This window comes from Rousettus aegyptiacus, unplaced genomic scaffold, assembly GCF_014176215.1.
Source record: "Rousettus aegyptiacus isolate mRouAeg1 unplaced genomic scaffold, mRouAeg1.p scaffold_m13_p_12, whole genome shotgun sequence".
NCBI lineage: Eukaryota > Metazoa > Chordata > Mammalia > Chiroptera > Pteropodidae > Rousettus > Rousettus aegyptiacus.
Window position 1 is genome coordinate 36,859,626 of NW_023416287.1, and position 22,197 is coordinate 36,881,822.

Consider the following 22,197-nt stretch of genomic DNA (forward strand, 5'->3'; position numbering starts at 1 on the left):
TTGGAAAATAAAATCAATATGCAAATTACTAGATGGCATATACGAAGCAATTGTATAGAATGAAAACCAGCCATTCAGTTTACCTTTTGCACAACTCCAGGCACTGCACTAGATCCAGTGTGCTATTATTACCAAGAAAGCTATTAAAAGCCCTTTCCTCCTATTTTGAGAAAAAAAATTAGAGGCTAAATCCACTAAATATATAAACTCACTTGGAACAATGAAGAACAAGAGACTCAGTGTTGAATTTTTTAAAAGTAAAACAGAGATTCCACGCCAGCCCTGGATTTACCGCAGGTCAGTTATGACTCTCAAACATAACTGTATTCAGCAAGACTTCACACACAAGTCCTGCCTCTAATCCAGTATTACCTCCATACTGCAGGGAGGGAAGGGAGACCTACAGTAAATTTCAGACAACTGTCATCTTCAATAGTAAAGGAAAACAAAACTAGTGATGACAGTATTATGCTCCTTCCTCTGTCTGCCCTTGAAAATACCCACATATCCTCTGCACTCTCTGGGCAGCTCACCAGCTGCTGTTAGCCTCATATGTCCATGCTTCTCCAACCTGAATCTCCCCCATCAAAGAAGGGGTAAGGGAGAAACAGCATGCATTGTACTGAAATAACACCGAAGGTGTTTTCTTTATCTTGGGGGTGGGAGGTGGAGGGAAGGTAGAAATTCTGATGGGGAAATGAAGTACTATGTAATTTGAATGGCCGTTATGTAAAATATCATTTTCACCTTAAACTTGCAAAGAGTAAAATAAAATTGTGTATAGCTTTTCAATTTTGTGTTTATAGAAGTCCACTTTAAAGCCGTGCTCCCCCAACCTATAGAGGTGAATGCTTATTCCTCTCAGCCAAGAGCACTTTAGTAACAATGCCTGAGAAACCCAAGGAAACCATTTCTTTAAAACCATAAACCTTAAGTCCCCTGCCCAGAGGACAGAGATGTGCAACATGCTGAGGATTAACCAAGTGTATAATGAAGAGGAGTAAGTCTTTCAAATGAGAAAGACTACAGAGCTTCTCAGTCTAATGGGTAGCCACTAGCAACACAAATTTAAATTAAAACTACTTAAAATTTAAGTCACTCGGTCACACTAGTGACAGTTCAAGCACTAAATAGCCCATATAGCTAGTGGTAACCTAATTCGAGAGCACAGATATATAATATTCCCATCATCACAGAAAGTCCTATTGAACAGAGCTGCTCTAGAGAAAAAAGTAACTGAGATATTTAGCTATGCAAAGGCTAATCAGAGTTAAATCAATTTAATATTTAAAATTAAATGAAAGCATAAAACTAAATTTCATGCTAAAAATGACTTCTCTCACGATCTCGTTTTGAAGACTTTAAACAAAGCTACATTTGTAGTATCATAAGTTGGTAGAGCTGAAAGAGACCCAGAGCACATCTAGTCCCTTCCCTCACCTTATGGACATGAAAGTGAAGATAAAATACCTTAATCAAGACTACACAGCTTGTTAGAGTCAAAGCCTGATCTAATAAACCTAGCCAGACTTCTGCTACCTTTTTCTATCTCTTTTACCCAGAGAGTTTTAAGTGAGAAAAGAAAATGTTTTTAACACAAAAATACCAAATAACCACATGAGAGATAAGTTGAGACTTTAAGAGGCTTTTTAACCCAAAAATAAATATTAACAGGTACAAATCACTGCGGAAGATACAAAAGATTATAAATCATCGTTGCTGGCCTCAGGAACTTTAGTCTCGTTAGGAAGCTAAGACATAGCCACGTTAAGGGAAAACTAAGAATATCCAGCTGTATCAAATGGTAACGAATAGGAGCATATTATATGAATTTACAAAAAAGAATGGGCAGCTCTAGCTGGAGTTGCCAGAATAAATTAGTGGGTCTGAAAAGAGCATGAGAAAATAGGGCAGATGAGGAAAAGAGCAAAGGGTAGTCCCTGAAGAAAGAATTGCATAAACCAGGAGACAGAAGTAAAACTATGCAAAAAGAGGTAAAGGGGCAATAAGCAAAGCGATATGTGTGTGGCAGAGCACTTCCACAGAGCAACACCAACAAAATGTGAAACAAAGCCACACTGGAACTCCCAAGGGGACGCTGGGTGTTAGACCAGCTTGGGCCACACTTTACAAATTATAAAGAACGTGTTCTCTAAGACAGAAAAATACTGAGTTTATGTAATTTGAAGGGATAATTTGGATAAATTTTAAAATTAGGGTTCTAATTTAGAAATCAAATGTCCTGTGTATCTGTGATTTCTAACTTTGTGATATTTGAAAAACAGATAAATGAGTAGCATTCTGAGGTCAGAGCATGTGCCAGTTTTAAACTTAAATCTGTTCTGTCAATGTATAGTGAATTTTAATTGGAGTGTGGGAGGGTAAAGAAATGCCTTGTTATCACATTCCAGACGCTTTCTTAACCACATATAAAGAACTCCAAATTATTCCATTCCTCTACTGAAGGAGGATGGCATATAACACAGCAGCTTGAAACATCTCTGTAATAACTGTATTTCTCATTTTCTGTATTCTTGATGCTCTAACATTCTGGGGCCTTGCTGACCTGGATGAGACTGCCTCTCCCACGGTTAGCTAATTCCTAGAGACAGTACTGCTTCATGCCTTTGATATTCCAACGAATTCCAAATCCATACCCCCAACCACCTCCTTTCATGGGGTCTCACACTCTGGGACACTATCCCCGGCCCAAATCACCAGGGGACAACTAGGTACCATCCCTACAACCTAGATGCCACCAAAATTATTCAAAGTATCCCAACTACCTTGCCTTGCCCATTCCTTCCCCCCCCAAAAAAAAAACACAGTAAAGACTCCTACCATCAGTTTTCTCTCTTTGCCTACTCATTTTACCTTGGTGCTTCTCTGTATAGCTCTATGTGATACATCATGCCTCCTGTTTCTAAGAGACTGTGAATAAAATAAAACTTCTTCCTTCATGCCAATTATTTTCATATCTCTCTGTCTTACCATACTTGATTAAAACAAATCCCAGGTACCATTAAAATAACCTCACAACTGTGGAGTCAAAAAGGTTCTCGAAGTTAAGTGAATTATTCACCTTATATTTCTACACCAATGTTCCTTTTCCCCTATGCAGGCAGCCCCATCAAGGGCCAACACCAAGTGAAACTTCTGAAAAGGATCATTCAGAATTTTCTGTGACTCAGAAGATCATTATTGGAGCTCTAACACAAGTTCACTCTTACCAGTGGCCTCTTCAGTTTACTCTGAAATTTAATATATGCTCCATGAGAGCTGGAGATTCTGTTTTGCCCACTGCCATATCTCCAGCACCTAGAAGTATGCCTGACATATAGCAGGTATCCAATAAATGTGTATAATAAACAAATGAATTGTACAAGAATAGGTGCATGCTAGAATAGATGACTTGAGGAACACAGCTTGGAAAGTAGGAGAATATCAAGACTCATAAGTAGTAGGCAGTATGACACTGAGTTAAGGAAATGGGTTCTAGAGTCAGATCGGAGGTTAAATCTCTACCTATCATTTGATAGATGTGCAATCTTGAACATGTCATCTAACATGACAAAGTTTCCATTCTTCCATTGCTAAAAACTGGGAAGACAAAATCTCCTTCAAAAGGAAAGGATTAAACAGAATGGCACATGAAACATTTACATTCTGGTCAAGATGCAATATAAATTCATTTTATGGGGTCCCACCTGCCCATCTGAAACATATAGCAATATTAGATGAAATATGTTTTCAAAAGAAGAGTAAAATTAAAGTCATAACCTCAATTAAAAATGTGACAAACATTTCCATGAACCAGCGACAAAAGAAACTCTAATTGGTAAACAGATTTGAAGCTACAAGCAAAGGTAGCTGGAGGTAAACTTCCAAGGGCTACAAGTATTCCCACTGGAGATAAAGGCAATGGAAAAGTCTGCTCGCTGTCTGAAACTGCAACTTGGACTGGGCTGGTGGCCTTGCTTGCACATCACTTGCTTTATCAGAGCACTGTAACATCTCTAGTAGCTTACTACATCTAAAAATAACTGTTTCCTTTTTCAAAGTTTCCCTTCCGGATTGCCCCTGACTTACAAAGGTAGACAGCAGGTCTCATTACATACTCTTCTTTCATGCCTTCATAACTCTCTTATCTCCATGCTTTCTTCCAATCCATTTCTTATTTATCATCTATCTTTATACAGATTCCTTTTTTGTGATTTAATATGTCTTAAGAAAGTCTTTCCCAATTATTTACACCTTGATAAGCACTGACCTCCAAATCCTCATAAACCATCTATCTCTTTTATGGTATTAACTTGTAGAAAGCAGCAATGAAGTTCCTTAATTCTCATATGAACAATAACAAATTACAACCTACCTTCTAAAACCAGAGAAAGGGAGAGAATATAAGCAATAACAAAAGTAATACAAGTTCATTATTCATTCATATTTGCTATGCAACATGAGAGTTTTATGAAGATTTGAGTATTATATATTTGTTCTATTATATAGGCAACTAATCCTCTGTAGAGGTAATGTATAAGTAATAATACCTCCTCTCGTCTAGAATTTCTGGACATGAGGATATGGTATTGAAACCTCCTCTGTGGGAGGTATAGGACGACAGATCCTGATGGGCTTTCTTGTTGCAGGACAACTAGACCTGAGATGAGTGACAGCAAGTGCAATTCTCAAAACATTTCTGGACTATGAAGGACATAGGAAAACTAATAGGGGACTTTAAAAGGATAAGAGAGAAAGTAAGAGGGAAGAAAAGTGAGCAGCTGATCTGTATTCAATAAGCTCAAGAAAAAATGCAGGGTGCCAGAGAGCAGTTCCACAGTAGTATCCACAGATGTCTATACCCTACAGACCCCAGTTCCCACCACATAGTTTGAGAAACTGAACCTGAGTTTCCATGAATAAACCAGGACTCTCAAATGAAGCCCTAGTGATCCCAATCAAGAGCATTCCCAGACTCCTGGCAAAAGTAAAGACAAAACCCTCTAGAAAAAAAAAAAAAAAAAACAGGATTAAAACAGAATTTAATTTGTTTATTTATATTTCATTAAATCTGATCTCAAAATCATACCACAAAACAGGCAAGAAAAGAAGCCATTATGAAAGATAGCAGAAATAACCAACAAATTAGGACAGACTTCAGATATTAAAATGATAAATATAGAATATGAAATATTACATGTTATGGGTTTAAGAAAATAAAAGATGTCTAAAAATGAACAAGGATCAAGAGACTGTCAAAAGCAACCAGCCACATATGAATACCATTCCAAAAGAAGTTAAAACAGAAAAAGAACCACTGAAATTTAAAGCTCAATGGAACGATTAAACAGCAGATTAGACTTAAATGAAGAGTTAGTACATTGGAGTAAAGAACTGAAGAAATTTCCCAGAATGCAACACAAAAGAGGACACAAAGGATAGATCATGAGCTTAAGAGACACAAAGAAGTTTAAATAAGAATCCTAGAAAGTATAGACAAAAAGAATAGAAAACAAGCAATATTTGAGAAGGTAGTTGCTGAAAATTTTACAGAAATTATAAAAGATTTTAATTCAGAAATATAGGAAGTACATATATACCAAGCAAGATAAGAAATCTTCAACTAAACATTTTGTAGTGAAACTACAGAACACCAAATATTAAGATAAAGATTTTAAGAGAAGTCAGAGAGAAAGGCATTAAAAGAACAACTGGACTGAGAACAGAGTTTAAAACTGCTACAATGACAACTAGAAGATAAAGCAAAATAATATCTGTAAAGTGTAACACAAATACTACTATTATCACCACCATCATTAATAATAATAACAATAATAATAATAATAATGTATGTAATATAATAACAATCATTTGAAGACAATGACAATTAACCTAGAGCAGAAAATGATGCTTAAAGGAAGGGTCATGCAAATAAGTTTTAAAACTTTGGGGATTAGAACAAATTCTCTGTTATTGCTTTCAGTTTTATATTCTATATATAAGTGAAATCATACAGTTTTCAACTTTTTCTCTCTGACTTATTTCACTTAGCATGATAATCTCAAGATCCATTTGTGTCGTTGCAAATGGCAGAATTTCACCTTTTCTTATGGCTGAGTAATATTCCACTGTGTATACATACCACATCTTTTTTATCCAATCACCTTTCGGAGAACACTTGGGTTGTTTCCATGTCTTGGCCACTGTGAATAATGCTGCTATGAATCGGGGTGCATATATCTTTGCAGATAAATGTTAGTTTTTTGAGAAACCTCCAAACTGTTTTCCATAGTGGCTATACCAAAAAAGTAATATAAATGGAGTCACTTTATAACGGACTCACAACTGCCATCCTAGAGAAACTCCCTTGCGCATCTTACAGCTCTGCATAGACTTCATTCACAGGAGGGTTACTACAGGAAACACAATAACCACCATAAAATATGTAGTGAATGAATGTTACTCTGGGAAAGGAGTACAGCCCTCATTGGAGAGAAAGGGGAACCAAAGTTACTAAGCATCAGCCATGAGCTAAGTCTTGGACAGGAGGAGGTTTCCATATCTGTTTTATTCTGGGTTTAAAAAACCAGAAAGCCCAAGACAGTCTTCTTCTCCTGGCTTCCCACTACAATTAGATCTTCAACAAATACACATTAGGCCCTTCCTTTACAGTCATAAAGTTGATCTCACATCAACCTAAGCACACTTCTCTTCAATCCCTAAATAATTTATAGGTAACCAACAATTAACTTTCAGAACCTGTAATTTGTTTCTGGTACAGCTCTCAAGGTATCGGTAATCTGGCCACTTCTCTCGCACAGTTGGACAAGAAAGACTTTAAGCTTAATACAGCAAAAAACACACCCAAACAGTGTTCTAACTTTGAAGAGAATAAATGATCAATACACATGGACACACAGACACATATGAAGATGGCAACCTCACTAGTAGTCAAAAATATGTGTTAAAAACAGAGTTTTTACATGTCAGTTTGCATATATGAAAAAGACAAGTCATCTCTAGTGTTGGTTAGGAAAATTTACATAAATCTTACATATAAGTTTACATGATCTTTTTGAAGAGCAATTTGGCAACGTCAGTATTTAAAATGTGCATACATTTCCATCTAATAATTTCATATCTAAATAGTCGCACAGAATAAAATTCTCCCATGTGTTTGCAAAAAAAAAAAAAAAATCAATCACAAAAACATAGCATTATTTGTAAAAGTAGAAGGAAGAAAACACATGTCCATCATTTTTATGTGTTTCAAGTGAAATTAAAGATCTACAATACCATATTTTCAACAAGACTCTTAAAAGCCAAATGAATTAACAAAAACTTACTTCAAAAATAAAGAGGATAGAGTCCAGCTCCTCCCTTTGTGACTTGTTATTCCCTGGAATATATTTTAAAAATTAGTTATCATGACAATATGTAAATTTTAGGATATTAAAAAATTATGTAAACATTTAAGCTTCAACATACATTTATTTATTTAAATAATATCAGTTATAACATACATTTATAAATTCAAATAAGTAATATGGACCCCTTATTAGGAATGCAGGTGGACCACTGAGCCAAGCCACCTGGGTCCACATCGAGCAGAGCTGCTCCCTGCTAGCTATTTAAACACAGCTCCCATGTTTTCCAAGTTGTTATCAGCCCATGACAGGTAACTTATTTGTTTCTCAATTACTTATAAGGTCAAATTATGATAGAATGCACAGTAATTAAACACAAAGAAAGAGTTCTAGCTTCGTGAGATGAAGAGGCACAGAGCAGTAATAACTATAAAAAGTCATATATCTCCTTAGGTAATTGCACACTGTCCTTTTGATAATAACGATAGTAAAAACTACAACATCTACAACAGCAGTTACCATTTATTGTCCAGTCTATATATCAAGCACTGTGCTGTTTGGTATATATTATCTAACTTAGAAACAAGAAAAACTTTTTCTGTAAAGGGCCAGACGGAAAGTATTTTAGGATTTTCAGGCCTCTCTTACAATCACTCAACTCTGCTGTTATAGTACAAAAGCAGCCATAGATAATACACAAATGAATGGGTATGGCTGCGTCCAATGAATCTTGATTTATAAAAATAAGCAGCAAGCTATAAGTTGTGGACCTCCAATCTAAATGAATCTCTACAGCTCTATGAAGTGGATATCATTCATTCATTGAACAAATACTAAAGAATGTCTCTATGTCAAGGATTATTCCAGGACACGAGGAGACAGGAGTGAACAAAACGCAACAAGCTCTGTCCTGAGGAAGCTTGCATTTTGGCAAAAAGAGGCATTCAATAAATGAATAAGTGAGAAAACAAAATGGGAAGGCATATGGAAAATGACAAAAAGGGTGGTATGCAATTTTGACTAGTGATATCAAGGGACACCTTGCTGATAAGGTGCACCTGAGCAAAGATGTAAAAGAGGTAAGCGACACTGAAATTTGGGGGTAAGGAGACAATTTGGGGAAAATAATTTCCAGGCAGAGAAACTGGACAGTGCAAAGTCCTATAGCTGAGCAGGTTTGGCACAGTCAGAAAGGAAGGTAATTGCAAGAAGGCCCTTGTATCTGGAGCAAAAGGAGAGAGTTGTAGCAGGTGAGGTTAGAGAACAGGTGGGGTAAAGGACGGCAGGTAGATAGTGTCTGAAGCTGTTATAATGACATCAGGAATGGGAAGTCATTTGACAGTTTGGAGCACTGAGAGTCATGATTTGATTCACATTTTTAAAGCACCACTCCAGCTGCTCTTTTGAAGAAAGTTTAGTAGGAGTTAAAGAGGGAGGGGAGAGCACAATAATCCAGGTGAGGATAATCAGAGGTTCAGCATTACCAGTACAGGCAATGAGAAGAGGCCAACGATTCTAGATCTATTTTGAAGGTAGAGCCAATAACTTCGGATCTTGCCTGAATACTGGAAGGCTGAAGTTATCACAAGATGAGTTCATTATTCTTAGTAAACACTTCCTTTATTCTTTTGTTTTGGTTCACTTTCTTCCCTGAACTCCAACAAAAACACAGATTGTACTAAAAGTAAGAAACTTCAAAATCTCACCATTTGTACTGGTTCTTTATGATTCTTTGCAGTAGGCTGTAAAAATAGAGAGAGCTTTTCTCTCTCCTATCAAGAGATGTCTGTTTCTCCATGACCTTGAATCTGTGATGCCATGTGACTTGCTCTGACCAATGTGACATTAGCAAATTGTAGGCAAGCATAAGTTTAAAAATGTACTTCCTAAGCTTGGAACCCTAAGGCCACTATCTGAAAGAGCCCAAGTTAGTGTGCTGGCTGGAGAAGAGGGGCCACATGGAGGAGAACTAAGGCACCCTGCTCACTAGCTTGCCAACCACAAGACATGTGAATGAGGCCATCGGCCAACAGCTGCCATCAGGGGCACAAGCTAGCCTAAACCAGAAAAACTGCCCAACAGATCTGGAAAATCATAGCTAAATGACGGCCTGTTGTCTTAAGGCACCCATTTTAGGGATGATTTGTTATGTAGCACAAACTAAATGATAAAGTCTTAAACAGCTACATTTTTCTAAAAAAAAAAAAAAAAAAAAAAAAAGACAGAGGAAGCAAAAGGGGGCAGAGGGAAGGAAGGAGTACCCTTTAAAAACAAGGTCTTTAGGTTGTAGGATTTTTTTTTAAAGATATGGGGAGTTTTTTCTTTGCTATTTTAGCTACACATAATATCATATTTTTCTCCTCCACACACCTACGGGGAAAAAAATGAAGTACAGCAAAGCCAGAAAACAAGATAATAATCAAATCATTTCATATTTGACATACCTACCAATTTGGCAAAAAAAAAAATTTAAGTTCAAGGTTTTTATCAACTTATAAGTTACAGGGGGAAAATCCAGCAATTCATTAAAAAACAAAACAAAACACTTGTTGGCATCCTGGCCACATGTCTATATATGACTTGATGACCTACTAGATAGAGCCTGGAGCATTCTCTAAGACTGAGCCAGATGCTCTATGTCAGAGACTACCACAGCGCCTCACTCTGAATTCCTTCCCCTCCATACCTGACATTTGCCTCAGGTTTAAAGAAGAGAGCAGAGCTTCTATACACTCCTCTCCAAGTCTTCTTTATACTTGACCCTGTCTCAACCCACTTTCCCCATTACCTTTCACTTTGAGTTATCTCCCTTTCCTCAGCCTACAAACAAGCAAATACATCCTTTAAAATCTTACCATGACCAAGCTAACCCATTGAGATACAATCCTGTCTCCAACATCACACTTTTGAAAGGGTATTCTCATGTGCAGCCCTCATGGTCTTACACCCAGTTACTTCATTTCTCTCTGTCTGGCTTCCAATCCCACTACTCAGAACTTCTTTCACTTGTCAGTGACAGCCTCCTAGTGCACTATCATTTCCTAGTCCTGCTGCTCCTGACCTTTTTGCATCATCAGGCATTGCTGATCTTTCATTCTTTGAAATTATTCTCTGGGTTTCTGTGACAAAACACTTTCTTGGCACCCTCCCCTCCACTCCTACTACTCCTCTATCTTTCCTCTTTGCCCAATAAAAGAAGGAATTATCCCAAATCCATGACTTTCACTCTTTCTCTACATATACTTTCTTCCTTGCAACAGTGTGATTGCACCTCTCTCCTCCAAGTTCCAGTCCCTATATTTTCACTGCCCCGTCAGAATCTACACCTGGGTGTCCCACAGGCACTTCATGGATATGAGGAAAAGAAATACAAGAGGGAGAAGTCAAAGATGCCTCCAGGGAGTTGAGTCTAGTTCATAAGCTGCCATTACAGCAGTGGGAACCCTGGATGGGAGTCAGGTTTGGGAGATAAGAAGATGAATGCAGCTTTGGGCAGTCTTGAGTTTGAGGTGCATGAAAACCTCTTGAACGGTTTTAGAAAAACAAAACAAAACAAAACTTAACTTAAAAAAAATCAAAACAAAATTTTGTAGAAATGCTTACCTTTTAATTTCAAACTATTTTCCAGTGTTATAAAATTTTCATAGAAGATGAAATATATCTGAGAATAGTTGGTCTCAAAAAACTGCTTAAGTTCACTTGCATCCACATTATCTGAAAAGAAAAAGTTTCCATTTATGACAATAACCTTATACAATTATCAGAATTCGCAAAAAAACTTTTCAGAAATGAAACAAAGTAAAAACGAGCTTTATCCCCCTTGTAAGACAAAACAAAACAAACAACAACAAAAAAGTATTTTCATCCATTTATTCTCCACTGAGAACTCTGAATGGGCTTGGGCAACCCCCCCTCCCCCGAGCGCGCGCGCGCACGCGCGCGCACACACACACACACACACACACACACACACACTCCTGAAGGAGACCAAAATCAAATCAAGGAGATCAGAGCCAGGGGTGCACAGCACTGTAAAACCAGCTAGATGGTCAGCACTAAGTGAGGGTCTGGAGAGGGCCAAGATGACTTCCTGTTAGGGGATAGGGAAGTAGAAGTTAATAGAGAAGGTGGCTTTTAACATAGGCCATAAGAGGGATGGGTTTATACGTCTGGAAAACAACTCTGCTGGTGGAGTTATGGCCCAGTCTCTCCCAGCTCCCTGCTAACTTAAAACCAGCTCTAGAGAACTACAGGATGCTCCCCACCATATCCACCCACTTCCAACTGGACCTGTGGTCACTGCCTTCCCTCCAGCTTCTAGGTGACCTGTCCCATTCCTATTTGGACATGGTGAGGCCCTCCATGTGTTCCTACAGTTGCTTTGAGCAGTGTTTCTCCCTGTTGCACCAGCTATATAGGGAACTTAGCCCAGCAACAACTCCACCTAGGGCCAAGCCATTTCTTCCAGGGGGCCCAATCAATCTCACAACTCCGGTCAGAGTAATTATCCACTGTCAACACACTTTTGCACGTCTCCCTTAGCAAACAATGTTGTTTGTGCCATCTACAACAGGGTCCTGATCAAGGTGCTGGCTCTTTGGAAGACTACACTAGCAACCTTAAGAAAATGAAAAGCAGCTTCCTTAAAATTACATAAGGATTACTAAAAAAAAAAAAAAAAGTGTTGTTATTCAATCTATAACAGAGTGGCATCAATTGCTTTTGGGGTCCCAAAACTGTCAATATATGTGAACACATCCATTACTATGTTTAAATTCTACAAAGTTGACACTAATGCTAGTGAATCTAAAGAGTTGTTTTCCTTTCAGGACTATATAGAGTCTTTCATGCAAAAATCTGCCCTGGTTCTTTGAAATAATACACACGAGGTATTTTAAAAGTTATATTAGCTGCCAAGTTATATTAGCTGAGTACAGAGCAATGAAATTTCCTAGTAACTAACAAATTAACCTATGTGGAAGCAGTTAAAAATGAAACTAGTATTATTTACCCACATATTATCATTCTTATGAGTATAAAATCTTGCCAAGGCATCCTTGAATGCCTTCCGCAGAATGTGCCAGTTCCAATAAAGGTTTTGTTTGTTTTCACTCCAATACAAGCTGCTAACCCATCCACCACTAACTATTCTTGCTAAAGCATCCATGCAGCCTGTTCCTACTCACCACTCACTGGTCAGGTGAAACACCCCAGCCCACCCCAAGACTAGGTCAGTGGCTCTGCTATGTGACCCACAGCCTTCTTCTTCCCCTATCCTAAAACATGGTATTGTTTACTTAATTTCTGAATTCCTGATTTAATTCTGATGGAATGATCTGTCTTCTCTTTTAGAGATACTCCTTACCCTCAGAGAACTCCCAGTCTATCTCATATATTACTATGTCCCCCTGCATGTAGCACAGCATTTAGTTCAATATCTTCTTGATAGCGATAATAACCACAACTTGTAAATCATTAGATCATAGGCCTACAAAAATTGGGGAAAAAAAAAAAAAAAAAAGCCTAACCCTCCTTCAAATCCTTGAGTCTATCAAGAGAGAAATTTTATTCTTCTACTAAGGACTCCCAATTTCTGTCTGTACCCCTGACACACCCACCACAATCCCCTATCCCTCAAGCTCTACTCTCACAGCCTTTGCCAGCTGGATTTCTCCATGTGAGGGTCTAAAAACCTTCTCTAATTGAACATGTCTTAAGGAAGTACTGTTTTCTCCACTCAAATGCTGATCTCCCCACCCAGCTGCTCAAGCCATAATCTAGACATTATCCTGAGTCCTTCTTGGTCCTTCACAGCCCATCTCCATTGCGTCAGTTTAATCTCAAACATGTTCCAGCCTTGGGCCACTTCTTGCCCTCCACAGCCCTGCCTGGCATATATCACCATGAATCCTCACCCAGGCTGCAACCATACCCACTGCCTGGGTTCCCTACTCTAGTCTTCACCTCTGTAGTCTAACCTCCACACTGCAGTCAACAGGAAAATTTCACAATGCAAATCAAATCCGTCAATTCCTTTACTCAAAACCTTCCAATGGCCTCCAGTAGTACTTAAAATAAAATCCCAACTCCTTACCATGGCCTATAAGGCCCTGTATGATTTCCTCCATTCAATGCCAATTTCATTTCATATCACTCTCTCTTTCACACCCTACACTTTAGTCACTGTGACTTTTTTCCATTCTCCAAACTTCCCAAACGTGTTCCCACTTGGGCACCTCTAGTATGTTGCCCCCACCCCTGATCTTCATATAGCTCATTCCTTCAGAACTTAGATCACACAAACTGACAAAGCGTCCCCATATGTCACTCTTTTCATTTCATCCTATCACCCTGCCTTCTTCCTCATAGACTCTGCAATGGATGGAATACTGACTGCTCACCAGCAACTGGGCTTTAAAGGATGCAAGCAATTTCCCTGGCATCAAGGATGTGGTTGCCCTGATCCAACAAGATGGCACAGAAAGGTTACTAGATAACCAATGGCTCCCCCATCTCCCTTGGGCCTCCCTTCCTTGGTCCCTCAGAAATACAGAAACATCACCTGAACAAAGAGGGTCCTGATCAAGGTTGAGGAGTCTGCATATAAACTGAGATGCTTTCACGAAGCCAAAAGTCCAGGTAACAGCCACCTTCTTCCTCAGCCATTCACTATCTTTCTTGGGAATGAGGCATAGATGGTGCGGGGCTTAAAAATACTAACCAATTAGATCCCTTCGAGGTAACCCAATACACACTGAAACTAAGAGCATAACATCTGTAATGTAACTCAATTTACATGTGCAAGAACTCCTTATTAGTCTGGGAGTCCTTTTCATGTGAGTCTTGCCTACAGCACTTAAGATTAATTTAAATTATCTCATTTACTCATTTACTTCTTTGTTGATTAGCACCCCACCAGAATAGAAGCTGCATAAGGACAGGAATCTCATTTGTTTTGTTTACTACTATATTCCCAGCCCCAGAACAGAGCTTGGTACTCAACACATATTTGTTAAATGTATAAACAAAAACTAAATGTCAAATATTTTATATCTCTAATTAGAAATCCAGATGATTCTTTGATTTGTCTTATTTTTAAAAACTCGTCAGATGAATATTTATAAAGTAAGTCTAAATCATGAAGAAGGCAACCACAGGCACTAGAATTTGGCCTCCTGCAATAGGGAATACAAGTATCAAAGGGCTGCTTTTATAATAACACTAACTTCAAGAAGTATAGAGATATAGTAGGAAAACTCTGTTCAGGAGAAAAAAAAAAAACACTATGACTAGAAACTTCCTTCAGACAGACATTCCTCACCCTTTCATTCAAAGATTACTGAGCCGTTAACCAATGCTAACTAGCTCTGAGCCAAGTAGGAAATTTAAAGAGAATAAGACACAGGGCTCTCAAGGGTTCACAGGTAAACAAACAAGTAACAGAAAAGGCACCATGACCGAAGCTTATGCAGGGCATCAAAAGCACAGAGTGGACAAGGCCACTTGGGGAAGTTGAGAATATTAATAATGCTATATATTTGTGCTTTAAAACACTTTTATGAATTTATTTTGTTTGACCCTCATCACAACCTTGTGATGGGGGTGTGTAAACAAGATTTTAAAAACCTCAGGTTCGGGATCTTATGTGACCTGTCCAAGGTTACACAGCTAGTCAGGATGTGGGCAAAACTCCTGTCCAGGTCTTCCAACTCAAACCTGAGCTATATAAAGGCCTCAGAGATAAGTGGGAATAAATCAGACTAGAAATCAGGTCAGGAATATAAAGAAATTAGTCATCACCTTGGGGATGTAAGTACAGCAGAGCCAGACTGGAAAAAGAGCAAGAAGACAAGACAGGTAACAAACAAGAGGGAAGAGAGTGGCACTGAAGATGGGAACTGCCAATTTCCTCAAGAAGGATCTCATGGTAATCTCTTCACAGCCTTGTGGGGGTAGTAAGGAAGAAGGAGGGAAGACAAGTCTTGAACCGAGGCAGGAAAATTAGCCTAGGGACATTCTCCTCTCCCTTTAAGGATGCTCCTCTGGAATTTTTCCTTAAACCCTTCCTCAGCCCTCTCCCTGTTTTGACTCCGAACCTGAGATTCCAGCAGTGAGAAAAAAGCCAAGGTCAGGAGACAGGCTAGATAACCTTGGGCTGCCCCCCTCCCCTCCATGTTGTGTGAAACAAAACAAGACCCAGAGGCAGATGAATAGCCTTGGGACATCCCCCTCCCATCCAGGATAAGGCTCTGGAGTCTCTCCCATGTCCTCGTCCTTTGTTCAGTTTTGGCTAATCTAATATCATTATAATACCACCTGTATTGCAAGTACCTCGTCTCCACCCACTTACTTCCCCCACTCCCACCCAAGAAAACAAAGCCTGTAATCCAGACAGTTTGAGGCAACTCTTGGAGTTTGCAGGCACTTTTCTCTTAAGTGTGTACTTATGCTTTAATAAAGCTTGCACTTTTCTTGCGCTATTTGTCATGTTCTCATTCTTTCTTGTGGCACAAGAACCTGGTCACCAGAGCTCCAGGTCTTGGTCCCTTCATGGACTCCTGCCCCGTCAAGCTCTCTGGCATCAGAACTATAGAGCCCAGATTGTGAAGTGCCTTTGAGGTGGTAATTTTCAGTTCATCTGGCACAGACACTAGCACATTGCCATATTATAATCACAAAACTCAGGGGAGTGTATTCATACTAACCAGAGAAGTAACAATAGATAGCTTTATAGAGCTAGGGGTCATTTCTGAATTTTTAAAGAAATCTCCTTTAATTTCTCATTCTCCTTCACCACCAACTAATAGCCAATAAACTGTTTCTATTATTTTCCCATAATATCTCAAAAAAGAAAACCTATATTCCACACCAAAAGCTACCCTCTCCCACCCTTTTGTTCAGCTAAACCTCTTGTTGACATTGCTCCATATGTAGCTGAAAGGCGATAGCAAACTATTGTTGAGGGCAAAACTCTTGGAGAAGACTTCCTGTGTTCAAGTCCAGAACCTATAGGATTTGAGACAACTTATTTAAATACCCTGTCTGTCCCTCAATTTCCTCACCTAAGAAATGCAGCTAATAGTGGTTCATGTATCATAGGACTGTAGTGATGATAAAATGAGCATATGCAAAGTGTGTCAGGCAATATTATGTAAATGATAGTTGTTTAACAATTACGTAGCTCTTGACCTAGGCCATCTCACTAGGTGCAAATAGGTAACCCACTAGGTAACCCAGCTTCATCTACCAGTGAAGCCAGAAGACTCAATGACTCATGAAACACACTTAATGAGATCATCCCTTATTAAATGGCCCTTAACCTCAATACAGCAGAAAGCACTACCAATAAACATAACTATGAAACCAGTAGGATTATCCCTTCAAGTATAATCCTTTTCAGTAGCAATTCTACTCCTTTTTAGCTGGGAGGATAACAAAGTCTCACAAAAACCTGTTCAGCAGACTGCTGGAAATACCTAAGGAAGGGAAAATGTCCTTATCCCACTGGAGAGCTCCAGTAGACTCCATCAAGAGAAAGAGCTCAGTTCGGCTCCTCCCATTAGGGAATGACCTCCTAATCCTCCCACTCCCTCCACTCTCCCACCCTAGAGTGAGAGCCATCCCAGCCATAACTACACATCTGTGTGTAGACAAAGACAGTGTCATTTGCCTTTTTACTCAAATTTCCTAGATAAAAGCACTTGAAGGCAGGTAATAGGGAAACTGGATAAGTGAAAAATTCAAGGTGAACTTGACAACCTAATAAAACATCATTTAGAAAACTGAGAATAAGAGAAATAAACTAGTTAGACACAAGATAGAAAACAGTGACAAGAATGAATGTCATTAGTAATGCACTGTTACTTAAAGGCTAATATGATTCTGGTGATTTCACTCTTTTACAATGGCCTAGGTCCCTGACCTCTTTCCCTCTCATGGTAGTTTGTAAAAACATCACAAATTATTCCTTCTCTTCATCTACCCACACTGATTTGGGGCTGAATCACCTGACTTGTTTTAGCCAACTGGTCATTAGAAATATGGAGAGCCTCAGGTAGTCTCAGGTCCAAGGGAAATGAGGAAACTTATGGAGTGGAGCTATACTCGACCCACAATAGACCCAACCCCAGGCAACCTACAGCTCGAGGCAGAATGACCCCAGCCAATACAGATGGGTGAGAGGGAAAAATAGATGCTTGTTATATAGTAAGGCCTGCATAAGCTGTGAAGTTTGGGGTGGATTGTTATGCAACATTATTGTTGAAATACTGGTGGGGAAGAAGAAACTTGTCACTAAGCAGTTTCACTGGCCACAAGAGCCAGTAAGCCCATGAAGAGGCATCTCCAAGCATAATACATCCTCACCTCCCTTAAAGAAGGAAAAGCAGGGTGGCTCCATAGTGTAGTGGTTAGTACGTCTGCTTTACACACAGAAGGTCCTGGGTTTGTGCCCCAGGTAGAGCCACTGAGCATACCCCAGGTGCACCAGGCACCTTTCTCCCCACCCTCAGTGCCCATGCCCCCCAAGTGCACACTGGAAGAGTGTGTGGAAGGAGATGCTCTGCTTTCAGAAATCTAGTTCTTAAGGGGAAACAGCAACATCCATAGGTCAGGGGTGGAAGGGAGAAGGGGATTAAAGAGAGGAAGCAAAAAAAAAGGGAAAGCAGAAAAAAGGGATTATAGGCTGCCCACTGATACAAACTTTCAGTCAACTATATTATGTGCTAAGCAGCCTGTAGGCAGGGACTCCTTTTCCTGACATGAGCCAGTAGGTTTTAGAATCTCCTGTATATGCAAGGCTGTGCCAAGGGCAGGTACATGACATGGAGCTTACCTAGTGAGGAGTTCAAGTTAACACAATGAAGCCTCTTCAAGACTCAATAGGTAATCAGGTCATAAAATAGATGGTATGCTGATTGTGCTTCAACTTGAGAACAACATTTGTACCATCATCATTATTATTAAAAAGAAATTCACATCTGAAAAATGAATCTATAGAGGATGAATTTAGAGATGTGCCTACTCATTCCCCAAAGTCAGCTGGCAGGTAAGAATACCCCACACCCCACCAGGCAAGGTTATAGGATTTCTTCAAAGCTTTAAGGACCAAAAAATCAAACTCCACTCTACAAAAACACTTTTTCTAATGCCATGGACACTTCAAATTTCAGAAAAAAATCTCTCAAGTGCCATGTTTTCATCCATATCTACTTTTAGGTATAAACATCACTGGGTATATTTGATGTGGGATTACTCCTAACGTCATCTAGAAGTTAAGTAATGTACTGAAGATAACCCTTACTCCACCCCACCCCACTTGAGTGATGGGAGGTCCTCCTCTTGCTCCTTCCAAGACACTCAGACCCTCCTCCGAACCTCCCCACCACAAACTGCTGACTCAAAAAGGAAACCATAATTAGATGTGATAATGGACCATACCCTAGGCACATACCAGGGAAGTTCCCTCGGCCCTTATACTCTGGTTTCCATCCATCTCCCTGGAAATCCAAGCTTTCCACATGACCCTCGCTCTATCACTTCCATACAGCTCTGGGCATCACCTAATCTCACACCAGCTTCCTGACCACGACCTTTTCCTCCCTATGTAAAATAAAGCTCACCATATCCCCTCTCCTCCACCACATCTCTAAAGGTTCCCTTTCCATTCTGGCTCTACCTGAAACCTGGCAGTCCCCTAGGAACAATGCTTCCCTGCAGACTGTCAGGTAAGCATTTCATTTCCTCTACACCCACACACAACTTGGCCTAAGATGATGTAAGTGTCCTCTCTGCTCACAGACTGTAATATCCAGATTATTTTGATGCTCCCTTTATACACACAAAATGCTTCTGTGCTGTTCACACTATCACTCTATACACCAACCAGCCCCACCAGTCCAAGTTGTACACAGTCTTTCACTCACCCTAGCATGCTCTCAGGAAGAGTTCAAGGCCTGGCTCACTGTCTTTCTCTCCATAACTTGTGCTGATTTCAACATTTATTGAAACAGGCCTGACTTCCTTATCACTAATGAGGTTGTCCTCCACCTCCCAGGCCCAAAGTCATTTCCTCAACCCAGTCATTACTTATAACCACTCCACCTCCAAGGTCTCCATTTCACCCTCCTTCCACCTGATATTTCTTATCTTTTCTGCTCACTCCTTCTAGAAACCTAATTCCAAACACTCTTCAACCCTACTGGGTCCTTGACCCCACCATCTTGTCACAATTTATGATCCCCTCAATTCTTCACTCTTTTTTCTCCTAACCTGGTTTCCACAGCCCATTTTTTAAATCAGCCCTTTCATTGTTCCTCAATCCTCTCCCTTTTCCCTTCCATAATATTTATTCAATAAAACCCCAGTCTCAGTTTCAACCTTGAATCAACAGAAAGTATTTATTTGAGTACAAGGTATGTGGTAAGGTATAAAAAAAGTTTTTTAATTGTTGTTTTAAATATTGAATATACGTGAAAGAATAAGTTTGTATGTATGTAATGTATGATGTATAATAATAAAACCAACACTTTAAACCCACCCATCCACCCAAGCATCCAGGCCAATCAGACTTTTGTCCCACCCACTATGCTAAGGAGCTCCACACTGTTAATCCAATCTTCAGTCCACTCCAGGGCGAACAGCTGATATACAGTTACCTCTACACCCAAGCACCACTAGCCTGGAAACATGTTGGGGCTGAAGCTATATATTCCTGTTCGTAGGAAATGAACTTATCTTTTAGCTTCACTGATAGTTGTTTCTTACACACATTACAGCCATGTTATACATAACAATTATACTGTTTTAATTTTTTAAATTTTTCCCTAAAAATATACATATATTCAAAATTTTATCATAATCGAACATTTATTTCCATAGGTGTTCTCCACAGCATTCAAACTAAAAAGTGAGAGTGGCCTGGAGCAGAAACTGCGTCCCCTCCAGCTCCCTCACCCCATCCTCCCCAACAAAGCCATGCCCTTTAGGGAGGCTGGCCTGTCCCCAGTCAGCTCCAGGGGATGAAATCTGATGCTGCTGAGCCAATTATGGAGGCAACATACCTCTTGTCAGTGAAGAGTTTAGGTTCAAGCCTGTGACCCAACGGAGTCAATAGGAAATGGGAAGAATTCTGAGGGAGATGTCTGGAAAAGATAAATTGTTCTTAAAGGGACACAAAAAAGTATTTCCTTTTTCCTTGCCTTGGAAAACAATGTTCTATCTGGGTGCAATACTTGCAACAGCTGCAGGCATTTTGCCACCCTGAGGACAAACCTGCTACATTAAGGACACTAAGGACAGCAAAGCAGAGAGAGTCTGGACTATCGAGGTCACTAAACTGCTGAATTAGCTAACTCTGGGGCCACCCTACCTCAGGACAGCTTTCTATAGGAGAAAAAGAATTATCATTTATATTTATATTTGGGTTCTCTATTACCTACGACCAAAAACATCCTTGTAGATACTGAAATAAAATCTGACAGTAGAAAAGGAAACAAATACTAGTATAATTGAAAAGGTTATAAAAGTTATATTCATCCTACTTCATTTCCTAAGATGTATTATTTTCATTTCCTTATATAAACTAGATGTAGAAAGTAAAATTCTTAGAAGTCAGAAAGATATCAATATTTTGTTATCTTGGGTTGATAGTCCATGTGTAAAGGTAATTCTGTATATACTCCAAATATCTAGTGCTAGAGTTTTAAAAAGTAGAGGTATTTTTATTTTAAACATTTTTGACACGTTTATCTAACACATTGTTTTTATCAGAGATATCAAGTACCAACACAATAAAACACAATATATACACCAATGAAATATAATGTTCAAATCAAATGTTTTATATACATTTTAATATATTCATTCCTTTTGTAGGAATCAAGTTTCATCAGACTTTTTAAGTCAATGCACAATTTCTTCTACTTTTCTTGATCTGAACTGAGGATAACCTATATTATAGTCAAAACCACTCACTAGGGAATAAAGTCAGAGATAGAAATAAAATAAAGCATGAGCTAAATGATGACATCTAAACCTCCATTTCCAGCAACTAAGGAAGCCGAAAAGTGGTGATGAGGGTAGAGAGAGCCATCTCACTTACAGCAAATAATTATTATTAATAATTATAATACAAGCTTACAAAAGAGCTTTGTATATTTTAACTCAAGTAAACGTTCAACAGCTCTGGTAAGCAGTTACTGTCTTTATTGCCAGCGAAGGGTCAGAGAGGTTAGGCCATTACCAGGACTCAAATCCAGGCAGTTAGGCTCCAACACTGCTCAACTAATTAAGTCAACATTAACAGAAAGTGGTAAAGAATGTGCAGGAAAGCATAACTTGAAATACGATTTTTTAAAAGTACATAAGAGAGATCTGGTAGAAGTCACAGAACTAAATGGTTACAAAATCCAAAAGAGAACCTAGAGTAGGTTTATTTAGGACACCAGAGCCAGCTTGCCAGTGGAATGACCTTCCTCCTGGGTAGGTAAAAAGAGTGGCTTGTGAAATTAACTCATAGCAAAGAATGAAATGGCCTTCCCCAAAGAGCTCTCTTTACCTCCAGAAAATTATCATACTGTCCCCTGCCCTGTCAGCAGTCACAAACACTGTCATATCTGCTGTCTCCCTTACACGAGAAACCAAAGACCCTTCTGGTTGCTGGGCAGCCACTCTTCTCACTCCCAGGCCACAATCTGATGAAAGCATGGGAAGGCCTGAAACTCACAGCCTGAAGAATGGTGGTGGATAATTTGTTATCGAGTCCAATGGAACAAGATACGGCCACTTAAGTATTATGCAAGTCTTCAATTACCGATGTGGAAAATGTCCA

At 39.2% G+C, this 22,197-nt stretch overlaps 1 protein-coding gene across 5 annotated transcripts in view; it reads right to left on the reverse strand.

Annotated features, from left to right (window-relative positions):
- RALGAPA2 (Ral GTPase activating protein catalytic subunit alpha 2) overlaps nucleotides 1–22,197 on the reverse strand; it is a 284,872-nt gene that overhangs the window by 248,515 nt on the left and 14,160 nt on the right. For all 5 annotated transcript variants that reach the window (XM_036229723.1, XM_036229721.1, XM_036229724.1 and 2 more), the window contains exons 2-3: nucleotides 10,971–11,081; nucleotides 7,347–7,399 (exon numbers count right to left, since the gene is read on the reverse strand). In XM_036229723.1, the coding sequence (XP_036085616.1) occupies nucleotides 7,347–7,399; nucleotides 10,971–11,081 (164 nt within the window). The remainder of the gene's footprint in view (nucleotides 1–7,346; nucleotides 7,400–10,970; nucleotides 11,082–22,197) is intronic.